This window comes from Stylophora pistillata, chromosome 9 (assembly GCF_964205215.1).
Source record: "Stylophora pistillata chromosome 9, jaStyPist1.2, whole genome shotgun sequence".
Taxonomy (NCBI): Eukaryota; Metazoa; Cnidaria; class Anthozoa; order Scleractinia; family Pocilloporidae; genus Stylophora; species Stylophora pistillata.
Genome location: NC_142527.1, coordinates 30024781 through 30044669, shown reverse-complemented (window position 1 = coordinate 30044669; position 19889 = coordinate 30024781). Strand labels below are relative to the sequence as shown.

General features: G+C 37.4%; 1 protein-coding gene across 5 annotated transcripts; it reads right to left on the bottom strand.

The window, feature by feature from the left end:
* Positions 1–1069: 1069 nt before the first annotated feature.
* Positions 1070–18910, bottom strand: LOC111332825 (uncharacterized). 5 transcript variants are annotated; one of them, XM_088734084.1, is made up of 12 exons: positions 18418–18909; positions 12646–12852; positions 11658–11794; positions 10936–11030; positions 9885–9949; positions 9600–9680; positions 8263–8403; positions 7376–7528; positions 5765–5905; positions 4877–5029; positions 3261–3401; positions 1070–1673 (listed from the first exon to the last, which is right to left on the bottom strand). In XM_088734084.1, the coding sequence occupies exons 2-12, from the start codon at positions 12848–12850 to the stop codon at positions 1603–1605; spliced, it is 1383 nt and encodes a 460-aa protein (XP_088590210.1). In that variant the 5' UTR covers positions 12851–12852; positions 18418–18909; the 3' UTR covers positions 1070–1602. The 5 variants fall into 5 exon arrangements, with proteins under 5 accessions (XP_088590210.1, XP_088590213.1, XP_088590212.1 ...); XM_088734087.1 differs by having other exon boundaries at positions 4877–5020; XM_088734086.1 differs by having other exon boundaries at positions 7376–7519; positions 18418–18906.
* Between the last annotated feature and the right edge of the window lie 979 nt (positions 18911–19889).

The window sequence follows — 19889 nt, the reverse complement described above, 5'->3', positions numbered from 1 at the left end:
CGGGGAAATTGTCTTACAAGACTAGTTCCAAACGGTCGCAGTCATTCTGCCATCTGATTGGTGCCAGAAAATCTTTGTTTTTCTGCCCAATCAGAGTTAAGTGTGCTTTGGAGTCCTTTCGTGCGTTGTAACACGAACAATTACTCAGTCGCTCGCTATGTATGTTTGGGCCGTGCTACGGAGATTTGCTTGTGGTGAACAGTTTCAGTCTCAGCACACAATGTAAGAGAAATCGAGCAGATTGTCCGCAAAAATCTTACCGGAAATTGTACTGAATACTTTCGCAAGTATCACTAGAGAACGTGTTTTAAAGTTTGCGAGGTTTGTATACAACACGATGGTTGCAGTCATTGATATGTCGCTTTAAACGTTAAACGAGATTTAAGCTTAAATCTTTCTGGATTATTTGCATAATTTGCTATGACTGAAACTTTGCCAATCCCGTAAAGTTATTTCGTCGCACGGGCCACGCAGGTATGTCGAGCAACTCGTACTTGCGCAACTTTTTGTGCGTGCCAAAGTCTAATCTCATCTTCGCTTGAAAAAAAAGAAAAGCTAAGCGTGGAAACTTGCTTATTAGACGTGGGTAGATGACCCTGTACTATTAAGCTGACATTTGCAATAAAGCACTTCCGATGCCCGATATATTCTGCAAACCCGCCCTTTCCATCCAATATTTCTTGGTCTTTGGTTTTGTTTTTCCCATTGGAAACAGCATCGGATCGATTCCCAATGATCAAAGGTATTTAACTTGGTCTTCAACAATCGACAGAAGAGGTGAAATGACAATGACCAAGGGACTAGAAGAGAATCCGTGGACTTCCTAGCTCAAGAATTTCAACACTCTGCATTCCACATGTACGATATTAAAATGTTTACAACTTAAAATCACTTCAAGAGGTTACTTGGTAATTATCAGCACATTTTATCTGCGATATTAAATGAGAAGCCCGTGAAAGGATTCTGACTTTGCTGTGGTGCAACCAACTCTTTGACCAGCTGGGCAAAAAGCCGTTATCATCAACGATAAATATATAAATGAATGAATGAAGAACATGAATAGATGGTCTTAAGCAGAGAGAACGCTTGCTTTATTTCATCCGACATTAGTGTATACATTTTAAGCGCAATTCAATTGATATTCATTTGGTTTCGTCGTTTTCTAGTTGAAATACTCAGTGACATTAGATTTTGTTAGACATTTAAGAATAAACACTAGCGAGAAAAACACACAACGTTTCGATGACTCCATGTCATCATTCTCAAGTGAGAATAAATATTTAAATATTTAAAGTTTAAATATTTTAAACTTTTTACGTTTGCCACCTTCGTACGGTATAAATTAACTATTCATTTTTATTCTCTTCTCACTTGAGAATGATGACATGGAGTCATCGAAACGTTGTGTGTTTTTCTCGCTAGTGTAAATACTCAGTGTCCGATAGTTTTACTCTTAACTAATAAATCCACTTGGAATGAAATAAAAGGTGTAAGATCATTGAAGTTTTCAATATGATATAAATGTAAAGTTGCACAGTATTTCTTTCGACTTTCACTTGAGGTTCACTTCAGCCGGGATGCACACGTTTTTGTCTTGTTTTCTTAAAACAACAGGAATGCCAGAAAAGAAAACATCAGAGAGAGGACTGAGAATTTCACGGTCTCTTCTGCACCTGATGGAAAAATAAATTGACGTTCCAGTTAATGCCAATAAAACAAACAAGGGCCACCGACTATTCCGTACTCTATGATAAATAAGCAGTTTTTTCTTTTCGAAGAGGGAGATCACCAGCATACTTGGACCATTCCGACCACAGACAGCCCAAGCTCACTTCTAGAAAAGCGGACGTGACTCTTACCGTGTTGCGCAACGTTTTATATTTATAAAGGTTTTTATGGGATGTTATCGGTTTGCCTTAAAAGAGAGAAAAAAATGTCTTGTTTTGAAATAAAATGGGCTTACCTTACTGCCTTGTTGTTTTCTTTGTTGATTCCGAGCGTCTCAGGCCATTTTGAAGCGTTTTCGGCGAGTTAGCGCTATGTTGGTGTTCAACTGAACACCAACATAGCGCTAACTCGCCGAAAACGCTTCAAAACGGCCTGAGACGCTCGGAATCAACTGCTGAACACCAACATAGCGCTAACTCGCCGAAAACGCTTCAAAATGGCCTGAGACGCTCGGAATCAACAAAGAAAACAACAAGGCAATAAGGTAAGCCCATTTTATTTCAAAACAAGACATTTTTTTTCTCTTTTAAGGCAAACCGATAACATTCCATACAAACCTTTATAAATATAAAACGTTGCGCAACACGGTAAGAGTCACGTCCGCTTTTCTAGAAGTGAGCTTGGGCTGCCTGTGTTCCGACCAATAGCCTCTGACCGAGCTCATTTTATTAGAAGATATTGTATTTATTCGTCTATAAGCCGAGACCCTAAACTTCGGTCTGTTTTAATCGGGAAGGTTCTTAAAACATGTAAATTGAAAATACTCAGCTATAAGCCGAGACCATATTCAGAGAATTCCATTCATGAACAAACTGAAATGAACGCAAAAGTTTCGAAACAGAAAAGAGTTTCAATGCAGTATTGCCGTCGAAAACAATCCCAAGATAACCAGAGAGTGGAAAGTCATCAGTGAGTCGCTTGAGGAAAGATCAAGAGAATCTCTTTAATAGAGAGCTCGAGAGGTCAGCGAAACGTACAACGATGGGCCGTTACACTCCGAAATATCCGCGGCTGGATGAGAGATCACTTAACTATATTTCCAGCACATTCATTATATGAAAAGATAGACCATCTCATTTAAAACACGTACAGGATGGGGTGTGCAGGAATGACTATTTTGGCTTTCCACCACAACTGCCAGGCATACTAGTTTAGAGGGGCAATAATTTCTCCGCATACATTTTCTTTGTTTCTGGGCTAGTTGCTATTCTGACCATTACAATTTGACAATTGACTGTAATCGAACACCTGAGGTCAGACGGTCAAAGCAGTCTTACACTATGATCTCTTGGTTAAATCCACCCATGAAATAATTGATTACAATAATCATAACAAAAACCGCTTACTCCAATTGGTCCTATTACAATTATCAATTGCTAATTTTTGAGAAATTTCCCCTCATGTATTAGTATCTTTCAGCTACTGCGTATTTCAATCTCAAAAATTAAGATTCTTCAAATGCTTTTTTTCCTCTACATTTGTAACTAAACTTTCTATCAATAATCAATATATTTGAAGCCTTTGATACTAACTGCATTTGCCACTGTGCTTCTTCGTGATTGAGGATTTTTTTTCACAAGCCTGACGATTCATTTCACACTCGTTGCCGTAGGTTTTACCATCAGTTCCACACACTGGAGCATATATATCGGCACAAATCATGTCACAAAGACCTGCAAAAGGGTATCAAGCTTTGTTATCATGGCTAGGAGTCTCCCTGAGGCATCCCAAGTAGGGATCCTTCAAAACATGATTGAGGTAAAATTCAATCTCTGCCCATAGAGTTTTAAACTCCACTGTTGAGTATAAATGATTTTATGATCTACCTGAACAATTACCTTGAACCAGCCAGAAAATGATACTACTCAAAAGCTATTTATCCCACAGAAAAAGAGTAGAACATCATTCCAAACCCTTTCACTAATTTTGTCTCAACGCATATGCCATATATATATATATATATATATTTAACAACTATTCACCGAAGTGGAGGTGGTTAGTGGTGGATATTTACCGAGCCGGAAAGATATTGTATTTATTCGCCTATAAGCCGAGACCCTAAACTTCGGTCTGTTTTAATCGGGAAGGTTCTTAAAACATGTAAATTGAAAATACTCAGCTATAAGCCGAGACCATATTCAGAGAATTCCATTCACGAACAAACTGAAATGAACGCAAAAGTTTCGAAACAGAAAAGAGTTTCAATGCAGTATTGCCGTCGAAAACAATTCCAAGATAACCAGAGAGTGGAAAGTCATCAGTGAGTCGCTTGAGGAAAGATCAAGAGAATCTCTTTAATAGAGAGCTCGAGAGGTCAGCGAAACGCACAACGATGGGCCGTTACACTCCGAAATATCCGCGGCTGGATGAGAGATCACTTAACTGGTTTACAGAGTAGACAAGCTAAGTCGAGTATTCTTTTTACGTGATCGCAAATTTCAACACCGTAACATGTGACGAGTTTGTTTACCAATCGCAGGAATGGACAATTCTGATTGGTCAGTTTCGAAATTCTCAAAACGCTTTCGCAAGATCTTACACTCGTTCAAAACCTGCACAATCTTAAATACTCTAGATGGCATGGAAGTTAAAGCAATCTACTCGGAATAAGCGACAGAACTAAAGGATGAGGAGGAGATGGACGACGAATTCCACGCCGACACTCAGGACAAACAGTAAGCCGTATTTACTACGCGCCGAAAACAACAAACCGCTCCTTTTGAAGCAACCACATAAATAAAGTCAATGACCAACTTCAACTTGTTTTGTTATTTACTTCTGCATGAAATATCTCGGCTTATAGACAAATATATCTATGTTTCCTTAGAATTTGCTGTTTCGAAAAAATTATGGTTGGAAAAAACACTCGGCTATAAGCCGAGAACCCTTCTCTAGCTCAAATTTTCGAGATTTTGGTAAAATTTTGTGAAAAAATCGCTCGGCTTATAGATGAATAAATACGGTAGCACCCGATTCTGCATGAACCCCTTACTACGCCCCAGTCTACTTCGCTCTTTGGCAATTTGTCATTTTGGCCAAATTAGTCAAATTACCTCTTGCAGTGACTAAAATCATATATTAACAATATTTTCCAGAAGTTAATTCTTTTTTCCATCTCATGTCTCAGTAAATTTTACTTTAAACTCACCGCTACATTCACCATCGTAAGATACAGTCACAGTCTTGTTATTTTCGCAGGCCCTTGCTTCCATGAAGCACTTGTTACCGTAAGTTTTCTCATCTGTTCCACACACAGGACGATATTCCAGTGTACAGACCATATCGCACCGCTCTAAAGAAACTAATCATACATTCAATTTAAACACTGTCACTTTGACAAATGATAAGCGTTGAACCAAAGCATACTATCATCGAAAAGATGCCGTTTCATCGTTTTGTTTTCCCCAGACTCTTAGATTTTTGTTCTCGCCGCTAAACTCAGTGGGAAAATCATGTGCGAGAAGAACGTCAAATACTCACCAACCCCAACACCATTAAAATAGTATTATTTAGATTAGTACTTCAAAATAACTATATTAGTACTTCAAAATAACTATATATGAAAAGATAGACCATCTGATTTAAAACACGTACAGGATGGGGTGTGCAGGAATGACTATTTTGGCTTTCCACCACAACTGCCAGGCATACTAGTTTAGAGGGGCAATAATTTCTCCGCATACATTTTCTTTGTTTCTGGGCTAGTTGCTATTCTGACCATTACAATTTGACAATTGACTGTAATCGAACTCCTGAGGTCAGACGGTCAAAGCAGTCTTATACTATGATCTCTTGGTTAAATCCACCCATGAAATAATTGATTACAATAATCATAACAAAAACCGCTTACTCCAATTGGTCCTATTACAATTATCAATTGCTAATTTTTGAGAAATTTCCCCTCATGTATTAGTATCTTTCAGCTACTGCGTATTTCAATCTCAAAAATTAAGATTCTTCAAATGCTTTTTTTCCTCTACATTTGTAACTAAACTTTCTATCAATAATCAATATATTTGAAGCCTTTGATACTAACTGCATTTGCCACTGTGCTTCTTCGTGATTGAGGATTTTTTTTCACAAGCCTGACGATTCATTTCACACTCGTTGCCGTAGGTTTTACCATCAGTTCCACACACTGGAGCATATATATCGGCACAAATCATGTCACAAAGACCTGCAAAAGGGTATCAAGCTTTGTTATCATGGCTAGGAGTCTCCCTGAGGCATCCCAAGTAGGGATCCTTCAAAACATGATTGAGGTAAAATTCAATCTCTGCCCATAGAGTTTTAAACTCCACTGTTGAGTATAAATGATTTTATGATCTACCTGAAATATTACCTTGAACCAGCCAGAAAATGATACTACTCAAATGCTATTTATCCCACAGAAAAAGAGTAGAACATCATTCCAAACCCTTTCACTAATTTTGTCTCAACGCATATGCCATATATATATATATATATTTAACAACTATTCACCGAAGTGGAGGTGGTTAGTGGTGGATATTTACCGAGCCGGAAAGATATTGTATTTATTCGCCTATAAGCCGAGACCCTAAACTTCGGTCTGTTTTAATCGGGAAGGTTCTTAAAACATGTAAATTGAAAATACTCAGCTATAAGCCGAGACCATATTCAGAGAATTCCATTCACGAACAAACTGAAATGAACGCAAAAGTTTCGAAACAGAAAAGAGTTTCAATGCAGTATTGCCGTCGAAAACAATTCCAAGATAACCAGAGAGTGGAAAGTCATCAGTGAGTCGCTTGAGGAAAGATTAAGAGAATCTCTTTAATAGAGAGCTCGAGAGGTCAGCGAAACGCACAACGATGGGCCGTTACACTCCGAAATATCCGCGGCTGGATGAGAGATTACTTAACTGGTTTACAGAGTAGACAAGCTAAGTCGAGTATTCTTTTTACGTGATCGCAAATTTCAACACCGTAACATGTGACGAGTTTGTTTACCAATCGCGGGAATGGACAATTCTGATTGGTCAGTTTCGAAATTCTCAAAACGCTTTCGCAAGATCTTACACTCGTTCAAAACCTGCACAATCTTAAATACTCTAGATGGCATGGAAGTTAAAGTAATCTACTCGGAATAAGCGACAGAACTAAAGGATGAGGAGGAGATGGACGACGAATTCCACGCCGACACTCAGGACAAACAGTAAGCCGTATTTACTACGCACCGAAAACAACAAACCGCTCCTTTTGAAGCAACCACATAAATAAAGTCAATGACCAACTTCAACTTGTTTTGTTATTTACTTCTGCATGAAATATCTCGGCTTATAGACAAATATATCTATGTTTCCTTAGAATTTGCTGTTTCGAAAAAATTATGGTTGGAAAAACACTCGGCTATAAGCCGAGAACCCTTCTCTAGCTCAAATTTTCGAGATTTTGGTAAAATTTTGTGAAAAAATCGCTCGGCTTATAGATGAATAAATACGGTAGCACCCGATTCTGCATGAACCCCTTACTAAGCCCCAGTCTACTTCCCTCTTTGGCAATTTGTCATTTTGGCCAAATTAGTCAAATTACCTCTTGCAGTGACTTAAATCATATAATTACAATATTTTCCAGAAGTTAATTCTTTTTTCCATCTCATGTCTCAGTAAATTTTACTTTAAACTCACCGCTACATTCACCATTGTAAGATACAGTCACAGTCTTGTTATTTTCGCAGGCCCTTGCTTCCATAGCGCACTTGTTACCGTAAGTTTTCTCATCTGTTCCACACACAGGACGATATTCCTGTGTACAGACCATATCGCACCGCTCTAAAGAAAGTAATCATACATTCAATTTAAACACTGTCACTTTGACAAATGATAAGCGTTGAACCAAAGCATACTATCATCGAAAAAATGCCGTTTCATCGTTTTGTTTTCCCCAGACTCTTAGATTTTTGTTCTCGCCGCTAAACTCAGTGGGAAATCATATGCGAGAAGAACGTCAAATACTCACCAACCCCAACACCATTAAAAATAGTATTATTATTTAGATTAGTACTTCAAAATAACTATATTTCCAGGATATTCATTATATGAAAAGATAGACCATCTGATTTAAAACACGTACAGGATGGGGTGTGCAGGAATGACTATTTTGGCTTTCCACCACAACTGCCAGGCATACTAGTTTAGAGGGGCAATAATTTCTCCGCATACATTTTCTTTGTTTCTGGGCTAGTTGCTATTCTGACCATTACAATTTGACAATTGACTGTAATTGAACACCTGAGGTCAGACGGTCAAAGCAGTCTTACACTATGATCTCTTGGTTAAATCCACCCATGAAATAATTGATTACAATAATCATAACAAAAACCGCTTACTCCAATTGGTCCTATTACAATTATCAATTGCTAATTTTTGAGAAATTTCCCCTCATGTATTAGTATCTTTCAGCTGCTGCGTATTTCAATCTCAAAAATTAAGATTCTTCAAATGCTTTTTTTCCTCTACATTTGTAACTAAACTTTCTATCAATAATCAATATATTTGAAGCCTTTGATACTAACTGCATTTGCCACTGTGCTTCTTCGTGATTGAGGATTTTTTTTCACAAGCCTGACGATTCATTTCACACTCGTTGCCGTAGGTTTTACCATCAGTTCCACACACTGGAGCATATATATCGGCACAAATCATGTCACAAAGACCTGCAATAAGGCATCAAGCTTTGTTATCATGGCTAGGAGTCTCCCTGAGGCATCCCAAGTAGGGATCCTTCAAAACATGATTGAGGTAAAATTCAATCTCTGCCCATAGAGTTTTAAACTCCACTGTTGAGTATAAATGATTTTATGATCTACCTGAACAATTACCTTGAACCAGCCAGAAAATGATACAACTCAAAAGCTATTTATTCCACAGAAAGAATAGAATATCATTCCAAACCCTTTCACTAATTTTGTCTCAACGCATATGCCATACATATATATTTAACAATTATTCCACGAGCGCGCGTTGGATATGAGATTATAGATAGCCAACGAGGCGCGTAGGGCCGAGTTGGCTATAATCATCTCATATCCAACAGGTGCAAGTGGAATAATTGTTTTATTTAAAAAAAAAAAATTGCCCCAAAGATATTACACAAATCTTCTCGACTTTATTTTGTAAGAAGAAACTGAATGTTACAATGAACAGATATTAGATTATGGTGTATTGGCTCATATACCATAATGGCTAGGCCAATAAAAAGTCTTGAATTGCATTATCCAATGATCCAGTTTTTAATATTTAACAATTATTCCACGAGCGCGCGTTGGATATGAGCTTTGCTTTCATGTCCAAATTGAGCATTCTATCTAGGATGAGTCATTGCTGTTGCAATTGCGCATGCACACTAGTTTATTCTAGTTTGAGCACTCTGGCATGGCTTAGACAATACCACAAATGTTGAGTCGTTTGGGCTGACCGTCTCAGTTCACCCCCATCCTAGCATCAGCACTGCACTGATGAGGCCCAGAAGGCCGAAACAGTACTGTCTGCAGTTATATATATACATATATATAACTGTTATGTATATATATATATATATATATATATATATATATATATATATATAGGCAACGTAGGATCTAGGACAGTGCTCGATAATGAAGGAGCGATTACAGTAGCAAATGGATTACTCAAGTTACGCTCATATGGATTTTAAAATCCATATGTGCGTAACTTGAGTAATCCATTTGCTACTATATTATATATATATATATATATTCAGCACATTATACATTGTATATATTAATTGAGTATTATTTTGAAAGAAAATGGATTGCTTCAGCATTCAAATACTCCAAAACATTTTTTTTTTCATTCCTTTTGCCCTTTCTTTGTCGCACAATTTACTTACACTGACAAGTGTTACATCCATAACTGTCATATCTGTAGACACCAGTAGGGCATTGAACACACTTTGGTAATGGACACTGGTCTGCATACAAATGATGACATGTAATGTTAACGAATACATGTATCTGATTAGCTGAGACATGAATTAAAAGATAAAATCAATCCTACATTTGTAAAGGAATTAAGATGTAAACAAACAAAACTTTTTCACTATGATTGAAAAACTTGTATGCTATGAATTAAATGTAAAATCAAATCAATGTAATATACTAACAATATAGCTTACATTTCAGGTGAGCGATAAATCCTTCATAGTAAACAAGAGGATTTGTGCTCTCCAAGACACTTGCTCTGAAATAGAATTTGAAAAGTTATTAAAAAATATATATACTATTTTTCATTCCTCCAAATAGCTTAAAATAAATTCTGGGGTGGAGAAGGAGGGGGGAGGAAACTGAAGTGTAATAAGCTTAGGCACCCCAGTTTTTCATGTTAGAGAAACTTGGATAGGCTCCACCCTTAGTCTGAAGCAAGCTTCACCTCTTTTTTTTTTTTTTAACCCACCTCAACATTGGTAAGTTCTGATTATTAATAATATAAGAACTTTAAGTGTTCAAGTAGAAACATAGTGAGTCTGCTCAGAATCTTTGATTCATCATGAGATATATTTTCCTCATTGACAAATAACAATATCAATAAATTAGTATGAGACAGCATAAAAGTGATCTTTCTGTCTTCAAAAAGAAAAAATTCTGAAAGCTCCTTTACATTTGAATACATTTCCCCTATTTAATTAAATTTAAATAAATTTTTATTCTTTTATAAAAGATAAAAGAGGAATATTTTTTTAGCACTTGAGGATCCAAGTAGCTATCGATTGAAGATAAAAATGGGTTGATGATGGCATTATTTTTCAACAAGAAGCAGTTACTGGTATAATTCATGCTCTTAATTTACTTGTTCATTTGTATCAGCACAACTTCTTTAGTACAGTTGAAGCTCGATTATCTGGACCCGTTGGGACTTAGGTAATCAGTCCGGATAATCGAGAGTCCGGATATTCGAAAATATGAATATTAATGAGAAAATAATGTAAACAAAAGAAATAAAGACAACACACTTTAAATTCTAAAAGTCTGCTTCGATGACTCTCCAAGTGCTCGATCTTTTGAAAGCAGAGGAGGTAATGCACTGTTTTAAATGCACTTTTCCTGAATTTAGACATAATCTCTGAATTATTTTACCTTATAAAGTTTGGAAGATCAAAGCTCATTAATAACATGAAAAAAACGGGACCAGATAATCAAAAAGTCTGGATAATTGAGGTTTGCCTGTACCTGAATGTAATGTTTCCAGCCTTGTAACTTTGTGGTGACTTCCAAATCATCTTCACACTAGTCCAGCTTCCAGACCAAGTGGAATTTTGGATGATCTTTTGGTATGAAATGGAAAAATAAAAACATCAAATATTTCTCAAAGCATGTTTCAGTTCAACAGTGAAACTCAAATTTTCACTTCTGTATATTATGGCTCACTATAATTTGTGAAACGAAACCAAATGAAATGAAAAGAAAATCTGTAATTTTCGAAATAAAAATGTTTAAAAAAAATTCGTAAACATGCCTGAAACTCAAGAAAATCAAAGAGCTTATGTCAGTTCCATTTCCCAGAAAATGTGATACTTTTTTTAGAAACATGCCACAACATTTTCACATGTAGTTTTGGTCAGGAGAGTGTCGTGTCATGTTACACATTTGAATCATCCATTGACAACATACATTGTATATACACCTAATATACAGCGCCAGCCAATATTTCAAATTAAATGCTCTTTACGGCTTGAAGAGCCAGTAAAAATAACGGGTTGCTGCATATTGGCTCTTTTTAAAAGCCTTGTCTTCTTCTATAATTGCCATGAAGATACAAGTTCATTTTATGCATAACAGTATTTTGTTTCATTCATTGCACACATTTCACATCATACCTGCTGGTTCTATCAATTAAAATGAAAGGATTCTTTACCTAATTTATTAGTGGGGCTTATGGCTTACATACATACATAGAGATCTCCACAGCTAACTTCTTCAACCCCAGAGGGCAAATCTTCTTGAACAAAACGTCCATTGGTGTAATTTTTCACAGAGTTCTCAGAATAAACAATAAATCCAACAAAACTCTTGGAACCATTCAGGTAAACTGTAAATCAAATATTGAAATTCTTTTATATCTTTTTAGATGTTTTGTTGTGTAGTATCGCTGAGTATTTTTATGAGTGGTGCCGTATTTTGATAAGCCCATAAGGGGAGTCAAAATACGGCACAACTCATAAAAATACTCAGCCATACTACACAACAAAATGTCTAATAAGAGAGAGATTTATTATACAATATGCCAAATTGTTATTTCAGTGTGGGCATGATATTTGTACTCATCTTGCACGTTATTTGTACTCTAGGAAGCACGGTTGGATAATAAACCTCATTAGGAGGCTGGCGTGTCAACTGAAAATGTCAGCAGCTAAGATCAATTGTTTGAGAAATGAATATTGGGTGGAGATGCAAAGCTTCGAGGGCAACTGTGAAATTTTCAGGAAATTATCAGCTAATATCCCAGCAAGCCACAAGGACATTTATTTTTCTATAACCCTCTCATTAATTTCTGTTCATTGGTTAAAATCATTATTACAACAATATTAATACAATTTTTAGTAAAGTGAATATTTAAAACTACTTTACAATGATAATTACATCTCCGTCTTCATTCACTGCAGTTGGCCATTGACATAAGATTTAAGTGTTCACACCATTTTTTTTTCAAAATGGTCATCAAGATTGACAATTTATAATGAAAGATATGTTCCATGCAAATGGGATATTAAATGCTCCGACTGTTCTTTTTTTGCAGACACAACTCCATATTAATTCACAAGGGTTCATATTTATGTGGCAAGAAAAATTTAAAAAAGGCTAAAATTGCTAAATGCACTACTGCTGAAGATATTTTTCAGACAAAAACTTATTAATTGCATTAAAATCACCAATACTTACCTGTGTGTGAGTTCCCTGGAAAGTAACCATATTCAGTATGCCCATGGATACTTAGCCGATAAGGCAAATTTTCTGAATGATTTGATGGAGGAGTCCCAGGAAACCATGAACTCATGTGGGCACAAGAAGGCACATTTGCACAGTCCACCAAAGCATATGAGAACAACGTGACAAGCAATATTGAGAGATAAACATGTAGCTTCATGGCTGAAAAAGTACATGTAACTGGACTTTTAGCATCATTCCCCCGATTACTCTTCTAATGAATCAAAACTTGACAATTTATATTTAATTATATTTTCACAATTAATGATGTTAATGTGATAGTCAGAATTACAATGAGATATGCAAGTTAAATTATTTATAAATAGGCAAACTTCTATCCCTCACCTTAAAGTGCAGCTAAACCCAAAAATTTTTTTCGCTTAACAAAATAAGCGTATGTTTTGGAGTATTTCTGTCCTAAAATTTTTATTTATTGGCTCAAATCTTCAATTTTCTGTGCCCAGTCAAAATACGGAAAATTGGCCGCCATCTTGGCTCATGACTGAGTTTAAAGAGGAATCTTTCTAGCGGGAATGTGACGTCAAATTGAGAACACGAAAGTCTGCATTTCACACATTTTCACTTGTTTGGGAAGGTTGTTGTTGATATTGTCCAAAATATTCCGACTAGGTGTGTTGTATGAGGAATGTATGAAGCATGATACCCTCTGGCAAATTTTGCACGTTGTTACATCGCGGCCAAAAGCGGCCAACCGGAAATGTCACGTTATTCCTAGAGCGGCCAAAAGCGGCCAAAGAGACCGAGACTATTTTTGGGACTCTGTGCTCCCCTGTTAGGCGATATTTACTCACCCTTTTGTTTTCATTGTTTAAAGTGAGTATTGACCAATAAGAATTTTCTCACTGCGCACAAATTAGCATCCCCTTTAGGGTAGAGAGTGGATGTTAAAAACTTACTAGTTCCGCGTTACCTGAAATATGGCTACCGCACCGCATTCTATAAGCCGAGAAGAATATCGTGAAATTTTCGGATCGTCCGATGAAGATAATAGCAATGAATCAGACGGTCAGGGTTCTGCGGAATCTGACATAGATTTCGAAGGATTAGCGAGTCAGAGTGAAAACGAATCAGACGAAGAAAGTTCGAGCGAAAGCGACGATGAAACTCTGTGGTCGCAAGAGTTTGAGGACCTCGTGATTAACAACTTCACTACAACTTCAGGAATCAAGGTCGCTGTTCCCAATGAAGCGAGCGAAAAATTCTTTTTTAACCTGATTTTTGACCTTTCCATTATCGATTTAATGGTCCGAGAAACCAACCGATACGCGCGGAAGAAATTGGCAAACGAACGAACGAGGCTTGACAAGTGGAAAGATGTCACTGCTCAAGAACTTAATGCTTACTTTGGTATGTGCATTATAATGGGCATAAACAGCTTGCCAAGAATTTCGATGTATTGGTCGTCCGATTCATTTATTGGAAATAGCGGCATACAAAATGTTATGACCAAGAACAGATTCGAGGAGATTAGTCAGTTCCTTCATTTTAACGATTCTTCTCAAGAACCACCACGCGGTGACGATAATTATGACCGCTTTTATTCAAAGTGCGTCCGATCATCGATAACATTTTGGAGAAAATTCAAAATGTTTATGAGCCGTCGAAAAACCTTTCGATTGACGAGGGAATGATAGCATTTAAAGGAAGGCTATCATTCCGCCAGTACATGCCCGCTAAACCAACGAAATATGGCATCAAAGTTTGGATGGCGGCAGATTCGAGCAATGGCTACGTGTCGAATTTTTCTGTTTACCTCGGACAAGAAGCAAACGGACATCGCATTCATGGCCTTGGATATGACGTCGTGATGAAAATGGCGACTCCTTTCCTAAATAAAAACAGGCACATATTTTTTGACAATTTCTTTTCAAGTTCTTTTCTGTTTGATTGTCTTCTTGCTCAGAACACCTACGCATGTGGAACTGTTCGCTGCAACAGGAAGGACTTACCGCCATGTGCGAAACGAAAGCTTAAGCAAGGAGACATTGTAACTGCACAGCGTGGCCCTCTAGTATTCACTAAATGGCATGACAAGCGAGATATTTCTTTCTTGTCGACAAATGTTTCTCACAGTGAACCCTCCCGACCAGTGCCGCGAAAGAAAAAAGGCAATGTTATCGAAATTCAAAAGCCGCGAGTTGCCGATGTTTACACCGCTTTCACGGGAGGAGTTGATCGCGCAGATCAGCTTCGCTCATTTTACTATGCAGGCTGGCAATCACGAAAGTGGTACAGATATATTTTCTAGTTTTTATTTAATTTGTCTATTTGTAATGCCTATGTCCTGTTTAACATTCATCGTGGAGGACGGCGTAAGAAACCATTGATAGATTTCAGGCTGGCGCTTGCTAAACAACTCATCGATGGCTTTTCTCAAAGGAAGAGAAAGAGACGCTCCCTTGATGCTGTAGACCAAACTGCCGTAGATCCAGGACAGCATATTTCTGTCCATGTAGAAGGAAGAAAGAGGAAGTGCGTACAGTGTATCAAGGCTGGCAGGAGAACCCCGAAAGGATATAAAGTGGAGACGCGTTTCGAGTGCAAACTCTGCAAAGTTGCGCTCTGTCCCACATGCCACAATGAGTTCCACATGCAGTCCGAATAAACTCTTTTGAACTTACCTGTTCAAGTTCCAACATCTTAGATTGACTATTAACCTGTTTTATAAAATATTTGTAGGGAATATACCATGTTTTTCGTTGCCTTGCACGTTAGTTGTTCAACAAACCAATTGTATTGCCAGCATTTATGGCAGCAAATTTGAATTTTTTTTTCATTTCTCGACTTTCTGGAGTCAATGCTCAATGTTGTTACCAGATTAGTTGCAATCAAACTTATGAATGAATGAAATAACAATCAGACTGTAATTTTTTTTCCGTTATTGCTCATAACATTACATTAAAATCTACTGAGCATGTATGTTTTGATTTTGTGTTGAAGCCTTGGTGGTGCCTAATTAAATATTCAGGAACAATGGGATTTGGGCCTAATTAGCATATAGTAGTGAATTGGCCGCCATCTTGGCTCATGACTGAGTTTAAAGAGGAATCTTTCTAGCGGGAATGTGACGTCAAATTGAGAACACGAAAGTCTGCATTTCACACATTTTCACTTGTTTGGGAAGGTTGTTGTTGATATTGTCCAAAATATTCCGACTAGGTGTGTTGTATGAGGAATGTATGAAGCATGATACCCTCTGGCAAATTTTGCACGTTGTTACATCCTCTTAAAACACACTTAGTTGGCATATTTTCAGACAAAATCGACTACAACCTTCCCAACCAAGTGAAAATGTGTGAAATACAGACTTTCGTGTTCTCGATTTGACCTCACATTACCCGCTAGAACCATTCCTCTTTAAACTCAGTCGTGAGCCAAGATAGCGGCAGATTTTCCATATTTTGACTGGGCACAGAAAATTGAAGATTTGAACAAATAAAAAATTTTGCACAGAAATACTCCAAAAAGTATGCTTATTTTTTGTTAAGCCAAAAAAAATTTTTGGGTTTAGGTGCACATTAAGGTGCAGCCAATCCATCTTAAGGTGGATTGGCTGGTTGAATGCAACTTCACCCACAAATCTGAGTCTGAAAAAAAAAACTAACTTTCAAATTCACAATGGTACAATTAAAAGGCCCTGTACAGATCAGAAGCTTATACACTATGTAGAATAACTAGGAAATTAAATAACTTGGGTAGCTATATATTTTATACCCCAACAAAAAATTAAACTACTGTCAAAAATATGCAGGCTTCACTATGAAATACTTCTGGGTAGAAATAAAGTTCTATAGTGAGGAGTTCCTGACTGTGATAGGCTTAAAGATGTGCCATAATCTAATCCCCTCGTGGACAAATAATACTGGTTACTTAAAAGTAATTAGGAATATACGTCCACAAGAGTAAGAGGTTCATCTAATTTAGACACAAAATAATTTTAGCTTCAATCACATTGATTAAGGGAGGAAAAATCTGTTCTACTACATCATCTACCATCTTGCAATAAGCAACAAATTCAATCAATGTCCTGCCAAAAGGCATAAAAGTAAGGTGAAGTTTCTCACCTTTACAACACTGTTTAAATTTAAACAAGGACACTCTTTCTGCTCAGCGAATAAGTGTAACAATTTGTGCGTTTTCTGCTGAATGCATTTCGAAATCTTTCCTTCATGGTGCGTGATTTTATCTCATTCAAATCATAAGGAAACTTCACAAGTGAATGTAAAGAATTGTTCAAAAGCATAACTACCCCCTTCCAAAATCAATGACTACAGTTGCAACACATTACTCCAATTTTTTTAATGGCCGTATCAAGTCGATTTAAGTTAATACACACATTTCAAGCAAATGCAAGTGGTTGGCATTTGTATCAACATTTTGATACAAACTGACCACTTCATGCGATCCGAAATTCGAATTGAGTTCGGCTCATGAAAAGTTTGGCGTCTGAACCGGGCCTACGAAACATTTGAATGATAATAAATGATAAATCTCCGGATCACATTTCTCTTATGCTAATTGAAGGGCTAAAAGAGTTGCAACACATTACTCCAAGTTTTTTAATGGCCGTATCAAGTCGATTTAAGTTAATACACACATTTCAAGCAAATGCAAGTGGTTGGCAACATAGAAAAAGTAGGAAAACTCTACCCAGGAACTTAACTTTAACGCATCTTGAGACTCACATAATTCAAAAACAGATTTTGAAGAGAGCGGCGAATATTTGTAACACCTGTATACGTATAACATCTAATAGAAGTTCACTGTATTAAATGCCTCACGGTTGAAATCACAGGTAAGACTATCCATGATGAACCCTTTAAGGATTAATCAATTAAGAAGATTGATTCAAAGTGCGATAAAAATCGATGTACACAAGGCAGTGGTCGCACTTTGGCCTTATTTTTTTATGTCGCGACATAAGTTGTCCTACAAATATGTCGCGACATTTACACCACGGGAATCATGGAGGTCGCACTTGTGCGACATAAATGATATTTGAAACCAGACTGTCAACTCTTAACATTTCACGCGTGAAAAGAGCACCAAATAAAACTTTGTAGACATGAAGCTGGTGCTAGTTTTATTAACGACATTTCTTCATTCTCTGTTTAATTTGTTCAATGTACAAAACCTTATTGATTTGTACGCATTGTACAACACTCGCCAATGGCAAATGTTGGCTCTTGCCGCTTTAAACCGACGTCCACGGATGCGAAAAATGGGAAAATTTCTGCGAGCCAAAGGGTGAAAACAAGCCATTCCCATACTGAAAATAATCAGGTGAATAGTGCAAATTTGTAAATTGGTATGGGTTGAAATTCTCAATAGGGACCACATAAAACGTGTGTCGAGAAAACCTGTGACTAAAATATTGAACCGATAGCTAGCTGTGCACACGAGTTGTCTTTACAGAATTGCGAAAATCCAAATTTTTGCTAGTATCTCAGATTTGATCGAAGTTGCGACAGAAGAAAAACAAAAATTGATATTTTAAGGCGATAAGACGAGATATGGCCTGCCTCGAGGCAAAAGACAGATGTTATGTCCAATGTAAACACCAAAAGCGTAAGTGGGACCCCTGCCCAAGGTTGATTCCTCGTGCCAAGTGCAATTAAGACAAATATGATCGCTTTATTTGACATGCAACAAATGCTTATCATAAGAGTCTGTGGATCTCTTGTAAGTTCAAAATTAAATGCTCACCTTAAGTCGTTTGAAATGGCACCACACTTGAAGCAGAATAGACTTTTCGATGTGCTTCGCTCAGCAGATATTTCTGCTTTCGTAGGCACAATTTATTTGATTAGGTATGCAAAAACATCGCTAATAGCTCACGAAATCACACCTGGCTCGCTCACAGGGTCACGCGTTCAAGAGGGACCTCAGGCTGGCAGGATGGCGACACCAAGTGTTTACCGTCCCTAACGCCTCTAGTTCTCATCCTCAGTATTTCATTTATGAGCGGCGTCCAGTTCCAGTTGTCGTGGTTCGTAAAGTTAGGTGCTTTCCATGTCGATGTTTTGCAGACGGACGAGCGCGAAATGAAGAAAGGCTGAAAGCACACGTTAAATAATATTTTTTCGCCTCGTTCTCGTTTCCTTCGACGATGCAGTTTTCTTAATTAGGATCCCTACTTTTCAGTGGAACAGCGCGTGAAAGTGGACGGACTCGGAGACCACATGCACAGATCACTGCTTGCAATTAATGCCTGTGTGTAAAGGCATATGGCAGTTCGAGGACTGGACTGAACTGGACTGGACTGGACTAATAAAACACGGACTACATTTCGAGAACATATATTTCAACCTACATACCAAATTAACCAGATTGGTCTCAACCTTCACATCTGGAGAACAGATCATTCATATCATCCACGAACAAAAACTCGCATTTGTTTAAAAAAAAACAATACGTTCATAATCTTGATTATTCATGTTCAACTTTCATACGTAATGTAGGCTTTCGTGGGTAAAATGTAGCGTAGTATGTTTATAAAGTCTCGCTTTGTGGCAGACACATTTCAAGCTGACACAGCCAATTATACGAGCGTGGCAACCTTGAATGTTAACATGTGTTCTAACATTCAATGAGAGTTAAAGTCCAGTGTTTACGTGGTGGTTTCGCTTTCGCATGGCTAAAACATTAAAGAAACGCCGCGGTCCAGCACAAAATGTTGATGTAGGAGAAGGCAGTCGAAAAACCGATTAAAATAATTATTACGATCTAGTAAAGCTCCATTTACCAGTAGTGTTTACAATTACAACCACCTACCACCCCTCCCTCAGTACTTGTCGACTGCATCCACCCCTCCCTGAGTACTAAAGGTGTGTCTCCCCCTTATAAAATCGTCTAGAAAATCGTCCAAAAAATCGTCCAAAAAGTCGTCCAAAAAAAACCTCCAAAAAAATAGTCCAGTCCAGTTGATATTTTACCCTATGCCGCTAACAACATTTAGTTTGTGCAAACAAAGTTTTGAATAATGAAAGACGAAAATTGGAAAGTTAATTTTGATACAAACTGACCCCTTCATGCGATCCGAAATTCGAATTGAGTTCGGCTCATGAAAAGTTCGGCGTCTGAACCGGGCCTACGAAACAGTTAAATGATAATAAATGATAAATCTCCGGATCACATTTCTCTTATGCTAATTGAAGGGCTAAAAGAGTTCTTCTTAT